This window comes from Biomphalaria glabrata, chromosome 10, assembly GCF_947242115.1.
Source record: "Biomphalaria glabrata chromosome 10, xgBioGlab47.1, whole genome shotgun sequence".
Taxonomy (NCBI): Eukaryota; Metazoa; Mollusca; class Gastropoda; family Planorbidae; genus Biomphalaria; species Biomphalaria glabrata.
In genome coordinates this window covers 28120442-28138694 of record NC_074720.1, presented here as the reverse complement: position 1 = coordinate 28138694, position 18253 = coordinate 28120442, and the positions used below count along the sequence as shown (strand labels likewise).

General features: G+C 34.5%; 1 protein-coding gene across 1 annotated transcript in view; it reads right to left on the bottom strand.

Annotated features, from left to right (window-relative positions):
• LOC106052815 (DNA damage-binding protein 1) overlaps nucleotides 1-17678 on the bottom strand; it is a 35022-nt gene extending 17344 nt beyond the window's left edge. Inside the window, exons 1-12 of the mRNA XM_013208275.2 lie at nucleotides 17520-17678; nucleotides 7979-8127; nucleotides 7331-7447; nucleotides 6679-6824; nucleotides 6418-6493; nucleotides 5436-5550; nucleotides 5224-5321; nucleotides 4885-5043; nucleotides 4497-4580; nucleotides 2341-2457; nucleotides 819-921; nucleotides 634-706 (exon numbers count right to left, since the gene is read on the bottom strand). Of these exons, the coding sequence (XP_013063729.1) occupies nucleotides 634-706; nucleotides 819-921; nucleotides 2341-2457; nucleotides 4497-4580; nucleotides 4885-5043; nucleotides 5224-5321; nucleotides 5436-5550; nucleotides 6418-6493; nucleotides 6679-6824; nucleotides 7331-7447; nucleotides 7979-8127; nucleotides 17520-17580 (1298 nt within the window). The 5' untranslated portion in view covers nucleotides 17581-17678. The remainder of the gene's footprint in view (nucleotides 1-633; nucleotides 707-818; nucleotides 922-2340; nucleotides 2458-4496; nucleotides 4581-4884; nucleotides 5044-5223; nucleotides 5322-5435; nucleotides 5551-6417; nucleotides 6494-6678; nucleotides 6825-7330; nucleotides 7448-7978; nucleotides 8128-17519) is intronic.
• Nucleotides 17679-18253: the final 575 nt, after the last annotated feature.

The window sequence follows — 18253 nt, the reverse complement described above, 5'->3', positions numbered from 1 at the left end:
AGTTTCCCTTTCAGACCTTGTGGTCCATAGTGCAGATGATGTTACGAGGGTGTCGAGTAGCCAGCACTACGACCAACCGCCTTTACTTTTCCCCAACTAATGTCAGGTACCCATTAGAGCTTGGTAGAGCTTTGTAGACTCAGAAGTTCAAAATCCCAGTCTTCACCAGGATTCGAACCCGGGACCCTCGGTTAGGAATAAATAAAGTAATTGTTTTGAAAAGGTTCAATCAAAAATTTAAAAAAATACAAATTTAGGCTATATAAAAAAAAAGTTCACGAAAATGAAGTTTATAAGATAAAAATTCGTTTTAAATTAGGTCTAACTTATAATGCATACTGATTAGCTTTTCTCTTTAAAAAACTGCTTGCATAATTGATTTTAAAAATTAGAATTTTTGCTTTCAGGAAAAAAAAAAGTAGCCGTTGCATCAGAACTTTGAATGGTCTAAAATATTGTGAAGTCGGATTTTCAATATCTTTTCTAGTTCACGAGATCTTAACGGGACGGACAGACAGACATTTCACACAAAACTAATAGCGTCTTTTCCCTTTTCGAGGGCCGCTAAAAATGTCAAGAAATTGAATGCCTCAGTCTGAAACATTCAATTCCAAACAAGACAGCTGTACACACCTGGACTGACCAACAAAGGACATGACCATCATGTTGTCAAACTTCTCAGAGTTAACACACAGTGGCCAGATACCTACAAAAAGTTAAATAAAAGTAATTAACATTAAAAAAAAAAAAAATCCTATAAAATTAAACTTGACTATGTAGTGGCATGGAAAAGGTTTTAGTTTTAAATGATACATAACCTTTGATGCCTGGAAGATCTATGCTAGCATGTTCATTGATTCCAATGCCATTTCTGATGATACGTAATGAACCTTCTTTGAATGCACCTGAACAAGTTACTAACTGCAAGGTGAAATATTGTCACTTAAGATTAACTCATAATGAAAAACTGCTCCTTATTCTTAGTTAAAACAGAGCTAAATAGAAAGAAAGAACATTCAGTAAATGGGCTTGTAAATGATTGAGATAAATAACAAAGCATTTAATGTTTAATTTAATGCATAAGGACTGCTCTAAATATGGCTAAATGATTTCAAAATCACTTGCTAACATACATATAATGACATCAGCTTTCAAATTATTTTCAAACATTTTTTTCAGCAGGTATACAAGTTTCACTTGTTCTGTGCAATGACAGACAAGCAGGTATACAAGTTTCACTTGTTCTGTGCAATGACAGACAAGCAGGTATACAAGTTTCACTTGTTCTGTGCAATGACAGACAAGCAGGTATACAAGTTTCACTTGTTCTGTGCAATGACAGACAAGCAGGTATACAAGTTTCACTTGTTCTGTGCAATGACAGACAAGCAGGTATACAAGTTTCACTTGTTCTGTGCAATGACAGAATTGTCAAAATACTTCTTCTTCTTCTTCTTCTTCATCGTTCTCATTGTTATGTTGGAGTGTTCATATGACTAGACCAATACATGAGATGAACTGCGCAGTGGTTTCCAAATCAGGGAGCTCTACATATAATTTTCTTTCTATTAAGGTGATTTGGGGCCAATGTCTTATACAGGCCTCTTGGTAAAGAGAGCAGTTTTGGAGGACGTGGTCGGCATTTTCTGGTGATACTCCACATGGGCAGATTTCACTGGTTCCAATTTTGAGCTTCCGGTACATGTGTTGTCGCATTCTGTTGTGTCCGGTCCTGAGTCGAAAGATTAGACGTTGGTCTTGTCGGGATAGCTTATAGTAAGCGTCATCTTTCTTGTGATTTGGATGGGAGCTCGTCCAATTCTTATTTATTTTATCTACAATTAATTTCTTCATTTCTTCTGGATAGAGCGCAGAGTTTACTTGTGAGTTTGTTCTCCCACTCTTGGCGAGTGTGTCAGCCTTCTCATTTCCTGCTAGTTGTATGTGAGCTGGTATCCATTGAATAACAGTTTTTTTTGCTGTTGTTGTTGAGCTTTGTAAGTGCTGTTCTGAGGTTTTTAATATAAGGGGAATCAGAGTTTTGCAAGCTTTGGAGGGTTGTTTTCGCGTCTGTTAGAAAGACAATCTGACTGTGAGGGGAACTTGGATGATTTGCTAGCATGGTAGTAGCTAGTGCTAGTGCTTCCCTTTCTGCTCTGTGACTGTCAGAGAGCTCTCCAGTTGCAATGGATTTTTCTAGTTTTCCTCCATCTGGCCATTCGATAAGTATTCCAGCTCCTCCATTTGTGGTGGCTTTATGGGATGAGACATCCGTGTAAACTCTGATCCACTGATTGCTAGGGTAATTGGTATGTAGTCAAAATACTATTAAATACCTACCTGGCCCTGACCTTGGCGTTCCAGATCTACCACAACCATGTCTACAATAGGTCCAAGATTAACAAAAGTTTCCATTACTTGGACATAGGAGCCATTGGAATCTCTCTTAGAGTTCAACTGAAACAGCAGAAATGAAGCTAAAATTTCTAGGAGTATATAAATAAGGTGATGGTGAACTACACAAAATTATCACAATCCACAACAGCATAAGAATACTAGTTACACACAACAGTCAATGTAAACTATACAAAATACATTTCTTCAAATATTGGATTATGGCCCACCAAATCATGGGCGTAGCCAGGATTTTTTCTCTCCCCCCCGGGGCAAAAATTCAAATGTGTGTGTATGTGCCCGTGTGTGTGTACATAATTAATCCCTTCATTCTTTCAGAAGATGTTTATTGTACCCTAGAATAGGTTCTTCCTGAAGTTAGTGGAAAAATTGTAGACCATAAGGGAGTCTGGGACCTCCCTCCACCCTGCCGCCAAGCACTATTTCCGGTATTAAAAGCCAACAAAATGCATATTCTGAGGTATCTGCAGCTCATTATTCTGCTATTAAAAAGTTTTTTTTTTTTAAAACCTTATGTACTATTCTTACTGACTTAGATCCTCCCGCGTCGTATGGCGCATTGGGCGGCAAGCTGCTTTCACAAAAATCTGTCACTGGCAATGTCTGAAGCCTCTTCCCACCTGCTCTGAGACCTCCATAATTGAGACCCGATCTATATAACTGACTCCTAAAATCTGTCTTAGCCATCTTTGTTGAGCCACATTTCATTTAGACTTTTTCAATTTCAGCAAATGACTATTCACGGTACTTTATTAATGGAGCCCAGCCACTGGTAGAAATTTGTAACCTCTATGACTACGCTCTTGGAATTAGGTGACTGTAGTTTGCTTTAGATTTTATATCAAAAAGGGAAGTTTTATCATCAAAATCATTGGGGGGTGGGGTGGGGGTTAAACTAAAAAATCTGTGGAGTTTTTTTTAAAATTCAAAACCCCATTAGCTACGGTCATAGAATTTGTAGCTCACTTTAGAATAAAATGGAAGAGAGAGGTTTTCAATCTCAAAACTCTCAGTATGGGGGTATTTAAACAAAAAAAAAACCCCTTGGCTTGGCTTAGCTCATAGCATTTTGAGTGTGTAAATTGCTTTTTTTTTATATTGAAGAGGTATTTTTTTGTCTTTAAACCCTGCTGAAGGGGGGTTTAAACTCAAAACCCCCTTTGGCTACGCTCATAGAATTTTAAGTGCGTAATTTGCTTTTTTATATTGAAGAGGTGGTTTTTAGCTATAAACTCCGCTGGGGAGGGGTTTAAACACAAAACCCCTATAGCTACGCTTATGTATATATATATATATATATATATATATATATATATACGCTGATGTATGGATAGTCTTTTATTGAAGAGGGGGTTTTATCGTAAATTTCGGAGGGGATTTTAAAATCAAAATTTTCCCTAGCTATATGCTCTTGGAGTTTGGGGATTGTCAATTGCATTCTTTTTTTTTGGTTTTGTTTTATAGAAGAGGGAGTTTTACACTCAAAATCCCCTTGGCTGCGCTGGGGCAAGTGATGGTTTAGTATTAAAATCTCACCTAAAATAAATAGAATCAAAGTGAAAAATCAGTCACTAAATTCCGACCCTCCCCCCGGTTTTAACCCCAAAATCCCCCCTGGCTACGCCCATGCACCAAATGGTAGAGAAAAAGCTTGAATTTGTAAGAATATTGGCATGAATTTGTAGAGACATTAGCAAAACTACATTCCAGCTAGGAGACAAATAAAGATTGTTTCTCTGGGTTAACTAGAAATTACTTGAAAAGTAAAGACTTTTCATACAAAGGTCCTAATAGTAATTTTAAATTCTATTTTCCCTTCACTACCACCATCACTTAACTTGACCTTCTGTTTGACAGAATCACAGCATATTCTATTGGTTAACACTAACTTTTATAGAACAGAAAGTTTTTCATGTTAACACTAAAAAACAATATTTCTTTTAGCATACTTTTTTGTATCTTTCCTGTTTAAACATAGACCATTGTTAGATATATAGATAAACAGCACATAACAAGATAACACATTGCAAGTCCCAAGAAAAACTGAACACATAATTATAAACCAAACTAAGTATTCTTACCTTGACCAACTGCGAGTCTCCAAGATGTGACCCAAGAAACACAACACCATTGTCCAAGTAGAGAATCACCTCTGGTATAGTTGTCTATGTCAATAAAACCATTTGAATAAAAATACAAATTTTTAGTAACATAACACATTATAAAATCACAATTTTTTTTGTTTGATTTGTAACATTTAATCATAAACAAATTAGAATTTTAAAATTTTTTTTTCAAAATTGTTTTCCTAATATTTGTTTTTTTATCATTATAGATTCATTATAGATTCATCCATAAAGTTATTTAGTTTCTATCCATATCCATATCTATTGACTAGCGCAATACTAGCAATCTGCTTATATCCACTCTTAGATCAAACTATTTGAGATAGAAACATCTTCAACTCACCACACCAAGGGTCTCTACTTTGAGGTCTTTGATCACCACTGTGCCATCCATCTTCTCCTCCTTCTCCAAGATCAACATAAAAAGATCTCCGGCCATGTTGCCTAGCAGGTACCGAGACCCATTGGCATCAACTTTGCCATAACAGTTTATAGGGCTCAGCTGGAGATTCAAACAAAATTCTGTCTCAGCACAACTTCAACATTAAAGAGTAGCATGCATGGTTACAAAACAATATATAGCTGCTAATGTCATCTAGTGTTGTCACCAAGAACTTATTAAGTAATGGTCAACCAATAATTCATTCCTAAACTTAATCATCAATATTTTAACTTATTTTACCTTCACTTGCGCTGGTGCAATGGCAATATAGTTGTCACCATTGTGATATGTGATAGACTCCTGACCAATAATTACAGTGCCACCAAATGGAGCAGGAACTGAATAAACAAACAAAAAAACAGCAATATAAAATATAAACATTTTATATCAAACTGTACAGTTAAGTGAAGAACAGGTTTTATTACAAAATTGTGTCTTTTCAAATGACTCACTAGGAATTAGCATTGATGCCATTGTTTCCACATTATCCTGTTTCCAAGGACCTTTGAGGAAATCTTTTTCTCTAAGTGATACTTCGTAAGTTTTGACATGTCTCCCACTCTGGTCCTAGAAGTTATACAAATATTAGAGAGATCAGTGAAATTGTAGTTAGTAACATCTTGACACCTAACATAAAATTATATATAGCTAAACAATAGGCTAAATTTAGAAGAAAACTAAAGTCATTTTTATATCAATGGCAGCTATCGAAATCTTTATGATACACAAAACCTTGTTTATTTTTAACTTGCAATAACAAAATAGATAACAAAATACAATTTGTTTAACTCTAGACATATCCACCTAGTAAAAATCTTCAAATTAAGTTTGACACAATGAAGTTGACTGCAAAAGGGAATGCATGAAGCGCCCTGACAGCACTTCCCCGTGGTGGAGGCTGTCCAGGCCTGAGCAAGCTATTATAGCACAGTGCAGGACAGGCCACTGTCCTGTTGGCTCATATTTCTCACTGCTATGGCTAAATTTTGATTCACGGTGCCCCCGCTGCGGGGAAGAAGAGGAAACCGTGCCTCATATTCTGTTTGACTGCCCCAGACTTGCTGATCTCCACCTCGACAGGTCTGGGAAACCAAAAATTCTCGAACTGTATGGTGACGTGTACGCACTACACAAGACAGCAGGGTTTCTGTCCAGGGCTTTTGCAAGAGAGAATTTAAGCCTCTCAAACCCTCACTCAATTGGAGTTTGATGATGATGATCGAAATCTTTATGATACACAAAGCCTTGTTATTTTTAACTTGCAAAAACAAAATTGATAACAAAATACAATTTGTTTAACTTTGAACATATCCACTAGTAAAAATCTTCAAATTAAGTTTGACACAATGAAGTTGACTGCAAAAGGTTGCATTATACATAGCCTCATGAAGGGCGAAAATAGCAAGCTATTTTAGGTCAGTGAATAGTACTTACATGATGTATTAGAGCTACAGTAGGTGTCTGACAACCATATAGAAAAGCCATATCAATCACGCTCAACTCCTCCATTCTATAAAAAGAAAAGGATAATAATAATTTAAAAGAGAAATTAAAAACCTTGTGAATGTTATTGTTTTAACGAAATTCAATAAAATTCAATTATTTTTATTTGTATATTACCATTTAGATTTACATCAGCTGGGAGATTAATTGTAACAAGACTAACACTATTGAAAAGAATAGTTGATAACAAACCTAATACTAAAAGCTTTAAGCTCCCGGATATCTTTCTCTAGTGGAATTACTTTAAATAGCCCATCATAGAGGCGCAATCCAATCACTCGACACTCTGGGTCAATAATTCCAAGAATTCCAGTCTCAGAAACTCTGCCAATACGATCCTAGGCTCACAAAAAAAAAAATATTAAAAAAATACTTAAATGATTTTACATAACAATCAACTGTTGATTAGTTAAAAAAAAAAAAAGAAAAAAAAAAAGTTGATAACAGTAAACACAGATCAATGAAAGAGAATAAGCGTGTGCTAGTATAAATTATTAGTGCATTGTAGTTAAACAGAAGACTCTTGATTGAGATCTGACATACAAATTTTAAATTAAAAAAACTGAGGATGTTCCTGGGTCCACCCATCTATAAATTAATGTAATCCTGAATCTGTTATGCATACTTAAGGCAGTCTACCCTAAAACTAAATCTTCGTTAACCATTGAACAAAAAAAAAACAAACAACTAAAATGATACTAAATGTCAAGATGAATTTAGTAAGGTATTTTTCCACCATCAACTTTCAAATGTTATAAAACTTGAAAACATAATATTTTGAATGACTTCACTAATATAAAAAAAAAAGCCCCAGAGGAATTAAATATCTAGTATGGCACACTACCTGTACATTGCCATGAGCACGTGTTATAATTTCAATATTTTCTCCATCAACTTGGCATTCTAAGATCATTGCGTTATATCTATGTGTCAACAAGAACATCAGATCTTTGGTTTCACCCTGAACAAAAAAAATGAATTATTACTAGTAAAGAAAATTAGTGTAATTCTTATATACAGTTTAAAAAATGTATAAAAGTATAAAACATGATTGGTCCATTTCCACATAGGATCACAATCAGAAAAGAGATTAAGGGAAATGACAATTGGGTCGCTGTTGGTAAAGGTTTTGGAAGTTTTACTTAATTGTGTCATACAACACACCCATAGAAACATGACCTTATAATTAACTAAATAAAGGTTGTACTGCTCCATGAAACAGTAGTTTGAATGGAAACTTATGATTTACAAAATTAAAAGACAGCTTTACATCATTTGCCCTATGGATCACTAGATCTGAAAGGGGTACTTTACATTTTTGTTTTCTAACAGGATGAGGCTACTCAAAGATTAAGATAAATGGAAATAAATGGAACCTAATACCAACCTATTAAGAGGAATGACTGATGTGGATAAAATTGATATGATAATGATATACTTTGGTTTACATCTATTTATTATATATCAAACACTTATATTGTAAGTAACTCACCGGAGGTCTAAACAGCTCAAGCACAGCGATTCGACCATAGATCATAATTTCTTTAATCGGCCTGAGCCCTTCCGGTGTGACCACATAGATCTCTACTCTTGTGTTTTTGGCTATAATTAAGTTCAGGTCTGTTGGAGAGGTTAAATTGCCTGTGAATAACAAAAGAGATTATATCAATCTCCATATTAAAATTTAGAAAAGGAGAGGTGCACAAATTAACTCAAAAAATATTTTAATGTCTCCAAAATATTTTCAAAATGCCAGAGTAATTTAGCTTTTACAGTACATTTGTATAAAACCAAATTTTTTAAACAGCTTTATGTAATTTTGTCAATAACAATAAAAGCGTATGAAAGGGAGGTAATGGAGGGGGGGGGGGGTCCCCAAGGAGATGAGTAATCTCCTCATTAAAAAAAAAAGGGGGAGGGGAGGAGTGGTAAAATAAGGAGGCAGAGATGTTTTTCTTTACCAAGCTTGATGTGTGAGAAAATGAAGTGAAAGAATAGATCCAGGTCACAAAACAGGTGAAATGGCCTATGGAGCACCTATACCCCTCTCAGGAGTATGAGATCACTAAATATTCATACAGATGACAAAAGACTCTGGTTATTTCAGTCACAAAGAGAGAAGGAAGACCATGGTAATAGTGACAACAAAACAATGACCTGAGTGTCTTTAGCAAAATAAATAGTTTTTCTTGTCCTGATTCCAATCAGAGTTCATCTCACGCGTAAAAAGAAAATATATTTTGTTTGATGTGTACCATTTTGCTCCAAGACGAGGAAAAAAATCTGTCACATTACAGTTTGAACATGCCAACCCTATGGTCTACCTCTTTTTGACTTCAGATATACAGAGTGCAAAACAATACATTGTAATCAAGATATTATATTTATATTTGATTGTCCAATGGATGTACTGATGAGTGCTTTAGAGATTTTCTTTTTTTACTTAGTTCTAACCATTACAGAGCTAAAAAATGTGAATGTAAAAATGGTTTAAACTTGGCACATATATGTTGATGTATTCCATTAAGATGCTTTACTCTAGTAGTTAGCTTGATATCAGTCAATGTAGAAATGACTAGACAGTTTATTCCAAATTTTCATGAACAAACAAAAGCTACTGTATTTTGTGTTTGATAAAAAGTAAGTGTCTCTTTGTTTGGTATAAAATGATTATCTATGTGGAATTACAAAATGTTTAGATTAATATATAGTGTTGTTGTTATTGCAATAAGGAATTTTTTTACATTAAGGAATTTGTGAATATATATATATATATTGTTACAAATGACCAGTGACAGGAAGAGGTTAACGTGTGACCCCGACGAGATAACACAGCAGCGGGTGTTCCCTGGAATATACATGTATAAACAGAGACAGGATGTGACGTGTCCTTACATGTTATTCCAAAAGGTACTAGCAATGTCCAGTGACAGATAGAGGTCACAACTTGTGACCCCGGCAAGATGACACTGCAGCCGATGTTTTCTGGAATCTACATGTATAAACAAAGACAGGATGTGACATTTCCTCACGTGTTATTCCAGAAGATACTAGCAGTGTTTTTGCAATATTGGACAAGCGATTAGGGACTCTATATAAGCCAGAGAGTTAATGTGAAAGTCAGTCGTATGGAGTCGCGAGTGAGTCGTCGGTACTGTTGTCTACTGTGCGAGACAGTAGAAGAGAGATGTGTACGATTCGATACAAGTTAACTAGGGTAGAGTTAACTGGAGTGGACAACTGTCGTTAAAGTCTATACAGCGAACTACAGTGGACTTGAGCCGTTACAGTCGATACAGTCGATGTAAGACGTGTGCGGCTCTGATTCGTAGACTTTGAGTACGACTTGGTTCAGCTTTGGGAGACCTGGAGCGACACTGGGAAGTGTGTCGTTGGTCTGTTCTGTGGAATACGACTCGATGCAAGTTGAGAAGACATGAATTGCAACGAAGTGAAGAGATGAATTGCAACGAAGTATAGCTAACTGTAAACTGACAGATATTGTACAGTCTTCTACGCTACATGTTACAGTAACAAATTGTTAGAGTTAATAGTTAATAAAGTTATATGAAGCTGAGAGTTTAGTCGTCAAGTTCTTTGCAGTGTTTTTTTATTTGTGTGCCTACTAATACATTTAGCCAGAAGATTCAGAAATACGTAACAATATATTTGTTTTGAACTAACTTGCTTAGGAAATGTCTAATTTACATATCAAATATCCCAAGCACATTATAAGCTCTGGAAACAAAAATGAAAAGATAAAGAAAGTGAATTGAAATGACACACTGATGCTCATCATGTTAATTGTGAATGTGATCACAACTGCAACTAACCAAAGACTATTTGTGGGCTTAACAAAATGCACATAAAGTGCAGTCAGATCTACTTGACTATAAATTATTATACTTTAGAATCTAGAGCATCAGATGACATTTTTTTTCTAAATAGACTAGATCTAGAATGAAACTTGAGTGTCTTGAAAAGGCTCTTTAAAAGCTTTAATAAAGGCTTAGTCTTAAAATATTAGATATATATTATTTTACATGGGCCCTTTTTATAAATTAAAAAAAAAGGTTTTTTTATAAGTCAAGTTATTTCTATCTAAATCTAGATCTAGACTAACTATATGTCACTCGCCAGTGCTAAATATTTCTTGGGGTCCAAATTAGCATATGGCCCATGATTTATCTCTATATAAGCAGTTATAAACTAGCAGCTATGGACTAGTACACACTAGATAGTATAGTGTATAGCTTAGTGTTGCCTATAACATATAATACTATTTTACTATTTAATCCATATATAACTCTTTTATTTTTGTAAGTCGGACTAGAGTTAACTTTTGTAACGAAAAAAAAAAAAGAGGAAAGGGGGGGGGGGGGGGGGGGGAGACAAGTAATCTTCTCTGTTTTCACCCCTCAGTGAATAGCAGGGCCGGACTCTAAACCATTGCGGGATCCTATGTGAAACGGAAAGGGCCCAGTTTGGGTAGGGATACAGATAATAAGGGAAAATTAAGAGTTTGTATTAGAAAATAAATTAGTCTTTTTGCATTTATTCATTCTTTACTACGTGCAGAATTACTTTACGAGCCTTGCATGTAGCGAAGTCATACAGTATATCATAAAAATTCTGTTTCCTACATAGATCACGCTCAGTAGCTAGAATAACCAAATGTTTCAATCTATCTTCGAGAATTGTTGACCTCAAGTAATTCTTAATTGGTTTGAGGCATGAGAAGCTTCTTTTTTTTTTACGCACGTAGGATTGACATTTTCTATTTATGAATGACACCCAAAACTAGTAAGTTATAATTAAGTAAAAAATCTAATTTAGATCTAGAGTAAAGCTGCCATAACGAACCAGTTAAGCCGAATTGTGTCAATTTTTTCGCATTTGAATTATAGAAGGTACCGGTATGTATTGGCTAGAACTAAAAAAAAAATAAAATAAACCATCTATAAACTCGTTATCCATTTGTCTATAAATTAGATCTGTTGCAAAGTTAACACGCATAGTTAAAGTAAAGTAGTTAAAATAAAATATGATGTCAAAGAGGGGTGGGGAAGGTATGACAAAATGTAAACTTCATCGGACAATTTTTTTTTCCGTGACTACGATATCGAACACCTTGTAAACCATATGAGACAATATGCATTTAAAAAATGTAATTAATAGTAACAAACACAAAAGGCTATTTAGTAAGGGAGATGATGTTTACCATATTTTTAACACATTTATGTAAACCGTTTTAGATTTTTTTTTTTTTAAATTGTTTTTACAAGTGTGTTGAAGTTACATAAGTTCTATCAAACTTACTACAAATCTAAAAAGAAATTTTTACTTTTATTTTTAAAGAGAAAAAATCTATTTAGTGTATGCATATAAATGGAACATAATTTTAAACAACAATTAATAAGTAGTTTTTCATATTATCGCGTGAACTGCAGTGCTGCAACATGTCCATGGAAGACTGAACTAATGGAAGGGGAGATTTTGTTTTAGATTTTTTTTTTACGGAAATGTTTTTTTTTCCTTGAGGCTTTGAATAAGAGATTCACCCTTTACAGAACAATTAGATCAATTAGATTTGTCGCTGGCTAAGCCAGGCGAGACACATGCCTAGCTAGGTCAAAAGTTAAAAAGTTGAAATTTAGTTTCATAAATGATAGAGCTACTTATTAAATAAGAAATTTAATAGTAGATAGAGATCTTGTATTAGTACTTATTAGTAGTAAATTTCAAGCTCACAAATCTGATTTCATTTATATTTATTGAACTTCACTAGTTAAGAATGTAAATATTGAAGGAAATAAACAAATTATGGGGTCTAGATCTACAAGAAATGTCAAAGAGGTGTGGACAAAATGGCAGCATTGTGATGGCAGAAAATAACAAAATATTTAAAAATTGGGATCAAAATCGCCTGAAACAATTTGTTTTCAAATGCGCTTTTTAAAAAATTGCAAGGTAAAAACTCTTTAAACAGTATCTAGATTTATAGCTAATTTAATAATATCTGCTACAAGATTATAATTTCATTTGTTAAGGAAATACAAGATTACAAAGACAGTTTGTGTGCAAACATGTCCATCGAGGGCAGTGTTATTTAGTTTTTTCAAGTTTGTAAGATGTTGACAATGGATCGATCTAAAAATTGGAAGGAATATAACCAGACACATGTACTGTTAGCAGAAAAATAAAATCAACACTTTACGACTTACCTGTAATGAGTATCAGTAAAAATAAAAATGCATATACTTTCAATGCAAAATATTTATGTAAAATATTTTTTTTTTCAAAAAAATTGTTAAGATAAAAATGTTTTCCATCATAAAAACTTTGTCAAAAGTAATCGAATTTGCTCCTTTTAGCAATGATATATTTACATATATAATCGATTCAAACAAAGACCTATGTCCTGCCTATCCGCTATGGCTATGTAGCAGAAAGGAAAACTCTGTGACCTGTCTCAAGATTTTAATATTTTAAGCCATTTTTGGATACTGGAATTTCCAGAATTTCACCTCCCTGCCTAAATTAGATAATAATCATTATACGACATTAGTCAGGCCAGGTTCACATCGAACTTCTCCTTCACTTTCATCTTTCCCTTGGTGTGGTCTGCTGGACCGTTGGAGCACAAGATCTGTCACTGTCAACCTTCTTTCTCCATTCTTCTCTATCATTTTTCACATTTGCCTTTGATACTGATAGAATTTCATTCTGATATTCTTTCAGAAAATATTGAAACCTGCCTTTTTTACCTGCCAGGGTGGACCACTTCATGGCCCTTGGGCTTAGGCTTAGGCAGATTTTGAGTTTGTGTTTCCACACAAACTGTCTTTCAAGTCTTTGTAATCTTGTAGATTTTACATAACTTATTTTATAACTTATAATAACAAATAAGCAACATTCGCACATTGCCAACGAAACAAAACATTCAATACATTGATGATTGTTAGGTTACTGTTAGAAATACTAGTAGTGACTAGAGTATTTAAACGTTTGGAAACACTTTGGCACGATCTTTTGTTTTTTATTTATAGTTCAGTAATGGCAATACCTAGAAAAAAAAAAGAAAGTACCCAGAAAATCTTCAACTTTTAATCTATAATAAAATGTTTGTTGCAAGTCTCTGCATTGCATTTTTCATATTGAAATTCATGTAAACTTACTGTAGGGTCGTCAACATTTGAAAACACTTTTTCTCGAGGTGCAACAAATGAATACACTGAGAAGAATTTGTAAACACGTTAATTAAAATCTTTTTAAAATTAATTTTAATTTAAGATTCCTAACTAAAGTCATTTTTAACATTTACTTCAGCACACTGGCGGATCCAGGGGGGGGGGCGGTAGGGGCGATCGCCCCCCCCCCCACTCGGCCGACCCACCCCCCCGGAAGGGGGGGGGGCGGACGAACTTTAGTATAGCATTCACACAATTTGTATACGAATTTATTACTTATGTTAAAAATATATACTAATTATTTATATTTCAACCTATTTTTAGATTATTTCGCCCCCCCCTCTAGTATGTTGGCCGATTTGGTGGGGTCGGGAGGGGGCGATGGTATCAATCCCGCCCCCCCCCCCTTAAATTTTGAGTGGGGGGGGCGGTCCAATTTATTTGTAGAAATCACAGCCTGCTAACAAAATCAATTAAATATCTATATCCTTGTAACTTGTTATTGATATTTTAACCGATCTTTATATTATGTCGTTCCCTGTTTGCCGATTGGTGGGGGGAGGGGACGAATACCTCTTCTGCCCTTCCCACCTAAACCCTTTGAGTGGGGGGGGGCGGTCCGTTTTTATTGAGAAATCATAGTTTGTGAACAAAATTAGTTGAATTAATATATAAATTTTATATTATGTCGCTCCCTTTCTGGTATTTTGGCCGATTCGGTGGGGTGAGGGGGGGGCGATTGCATGTACTGCCCTCCCCACTCTAGCCCTCTGGGTGCTGGGGGGGGGCGGTCCTATTTTTGTGGAGAATCATAGTTTGTGAATAAAATTAGTTGAATATCTATATAATATAAACTACGTATTGATATGTGACCCATTGTAAATATGTCGTACCACACTCTAATCTCAAATTGTATCATTAGAAAATTTAAATGAAAAAGGGTTGTACCAGGTGGGAGGGGCGATACATGCAATCGCATTTCCCCCATCGGACAAATCAATACTTTTTCTTTTTGTATTATAGTTAAGAAATTACAAAATTAAAAAAATCTGTCAATAATATAATTTATATATACTATAAATTAAATTCTTATATCGAGTCGCCCCATACCTATTCTTTAATGCCAAATGCAATCTTTAGCAGAAATTAGTAAAGGAGCGAGGATTAATCGTTTTCACTCTACCGCCATGTCTGGAAATGGGAGTTTTTGTAATTTCACATGAAGTTATCATAAGTATTTTAAGAAAGACTTTGCATTGGAAAAGTTAGAATTCAAACGAAATTTTTCAGTATAAGAGTCATGATTGAGATGAGTTCTAAACCGAAAAAAATACATTTATAGTCGCCTTTTCCCAACCTTTAACTCAAACTGATATTTTTCTAGCTAAATAAATTTGGGACTATAACTCACAATTTATGCTAGAGTTTTCGTGAATACTATTTATCGAATAAGTTTTTTTTCCGCGGCGATCCTCAAAGCAAAAATCTAAATACGTGGGGTATCCTATCTTTTCAAGGAACAAATCGGTTTTATTTGCAATGTATTATGGGTCTATAAATTCAAATTAGAATATTTTTCAAGTACAACATTATTCGAAAGGTCGTTTTAATAGTATGAATAATGAGCTTTAGGTAAGGAGAATGCGTTTCTGCAGTGAAGAATGCAAGAAAACGCTTTTGGTGTTGGGGCTTCGCCCCGAACTCCATTTATGAGTAATGAGTTGTAGATGTCAGGAGAATGCGTTTCTGCAGTGAAAAAAGCAAGAAAACGCTTATGGCGTCGGGGCTTCGCCCCGAACTCCATTGATGAATAATGAGCTGTACTTGTCAGGAGAATGCGTTTCTGCAGTGAAAAAAGCAAGAAAACGCTTATGGCGTCGGGGCTTCGCCCCGAACTTCACCAGAGAACCTTATAGCGCTGCCCCAGTTGTTTTGGTTTTCGCCGAAGGTTGAGAAATGCTGCTTTTTTTATTCTCATATATACATATATAAGTGTGTGTGTGTGTGTGTGTGTGTGTGCGCGCGCGCTGTATGCACGTTTATGCGTAGGGTTAGGGTTTACTGGGCGTTAGGGTTAGGGTTTGGAAAAAAATCGCCCCCCCCACTCCAAAGTTCTGGATCTATTATTTCTTTTTATTTAGTTTGGAGTTTAAATATGGTTGCCTAGAGTGCCTAGACTTTGTAGTATTTTAGGTGATATCAATGCCCCCTCCCCCTTATAAAAATAGATCTACATGTTCTTTTTTTTTTTTCTTTTTATTTTTTTTGCTTGATGCAGGAGATGTTTAATATTTAAATTCTGTTATAAATATTTTGGTATTTTTATTAATTTGATTTCAAAGAAATAAAACAATAACAACACAATGTTTTTTTTAAACATATATATATTTACATTTATATATATATACAAATATACAGCCAATATTTACAATGGATCTTTACAATTTTACAAAAAAACATTTACATATTTATATACATATTTAGCCTTTAAGTATTTATTTAGCTGCAAAGGAAATGTTTGTTTTAAACATATTTACATTTAGATATTTACATATATACATTTTATACACATACTACATACATTAATACAGACATACAGCAGATGTTAACTCATTTTATACAATTAAAATTTGCATATTTGCATAAAGGTATGGAAACCGCCCAATGTCAAGATCATTGATCTGGGCAACATAATTGACACACAAAAGAAAGATCTTCAAGTTCTTCAGTTGTCAAATTATTTGACATGTGAGTGCATTCCACATGAAGCCACCGATCACATATTTCACAAAGGATCTAAATATTTCCACCTTTTTTGCCACAATCTGAGCAAGTATCTTTTGTGGTTTGATTTATTACTTGGTCAGCACCATCAACACCTGCAGCCAGCTCTTTTTCCATCTCTCCCTTCTTAATAATGGATTGTCATCGCTGTCTTCATCTATGTCTTTTGAAGTACTCGGTTTGTTCATTTTCTTAGCTTCTAGTTTCTTCCTTTCTATGACTTGCTTGTGCATATGTTTTTCTACTTTTTCCTTGTCCTTCACAACTTTGTTAGTTGCCTTTTCTTAGAGACATTTCATTTTTATCCATTGCCTCTATGGCAGCTTTAACAATTTCAGGCTTGTGGTGAATATATTTTCTTTTCTTCTCTGAAGCCATATAGTCTAAACACTTATAGATGATCAAATATTGGATACGTGTATCTAGACTGTCACAGAGAAAAAAAAATATTATAAACAAATCAAATTAATAAAGCAATTAGATCTAACTTAGTCATAGTTAGCTCTACTCTTATATTTTACTACTGTTTCCATTTGCTTCTGTATGACATTTGTAAATAATTGTAATCACCCCCCTTTTATTTCTAATTCTGTTCAGTGAATAATCTGGGCTGTTTAGTGCGTGTTTTCCAACCATTTTTAAACCCTAAAACACAAATCTGCTATAGTTAATACGTCAGGATGCTTAAAAATAGCAATCATCCCTGACCTGGTTTCATTTTCCCTACGTAGGAGAAAAAAAAAAGTTCACGTACCTGTGGTCTTTGACCCCGTGTAACCTCGATCGTCTGGATAGCAACGAATAGCAGACGTGCAGGAAAGAAACAGAAATGATGCATGCGCATTACTAATGTAGTAGTTTTCCATTTCCTTTTACAATAAAAGCGCTGTGATTAAAAAAATACGATGGGTGTTTCCAAACCGTTCGTGTTTCCAAACGTTTAAATACTCTAGTGTTAGTACTCAATCATAACTCAATGATCAATCATTGTACTAGTTGACTGTTTTCAAGTTAATTAACCGTGTCAGAATACAGATAACAATAAATTTAGCACCCTACCTGTAACACCATTAGTAACAGATGTTGGTTTATGCGCAGTAACAACATAATTATAAGCCATATTTCAATTTTTATTTCTTTATTTACAAACAAACAAATACAACAATCACCAATGCGGCAATTTTTTGCCTTTTTTTTTTGTACAGGAAACAGTGGCATAGGTAGACTAGATCTAGATCTAGATACTGTAGCTAGGAAATATCCAGATTAACATATAATATTGGTCATTTAGACTAGTCCAGGTCTAAAAATGTCACCATTAAGAATTACGCAGATCGATATAAAAAAATGCAAAAAAGTTATTGAGTTTATTTTTAATGCAATAATTTAGATCTAGATCTACATTTCTTTGATTTTGATCTATAAAGATTTTTAAAAAATATAATTCAAACAGGCATATTTTCTAAAACAATAAATAAAAAAGATAAATTAGTCCACAAGCCTATATATTTTTATACTGGTTTATAATTATATATAGGTCTGTATTATCCGCCTGTTGAGGAACTCCCCCCCCCCCCCCCCCCCCCGCCCGGGCGGTCGGGGAATCCCGGCGCCAAGTGTTTTTTCCTATGTTCGGAACATGAAAAAATCCATTTTCTGAGCTGTCTACAGTGCACTATCCTGCTATTCTTGTAAAAAAAAATAAACTAAATAAATAAACTAACAAACAGTGCAGTTCAGATATACCAAATTTTCTGTATTAATCATCCTTATTATTTATTGGATCACAGAAA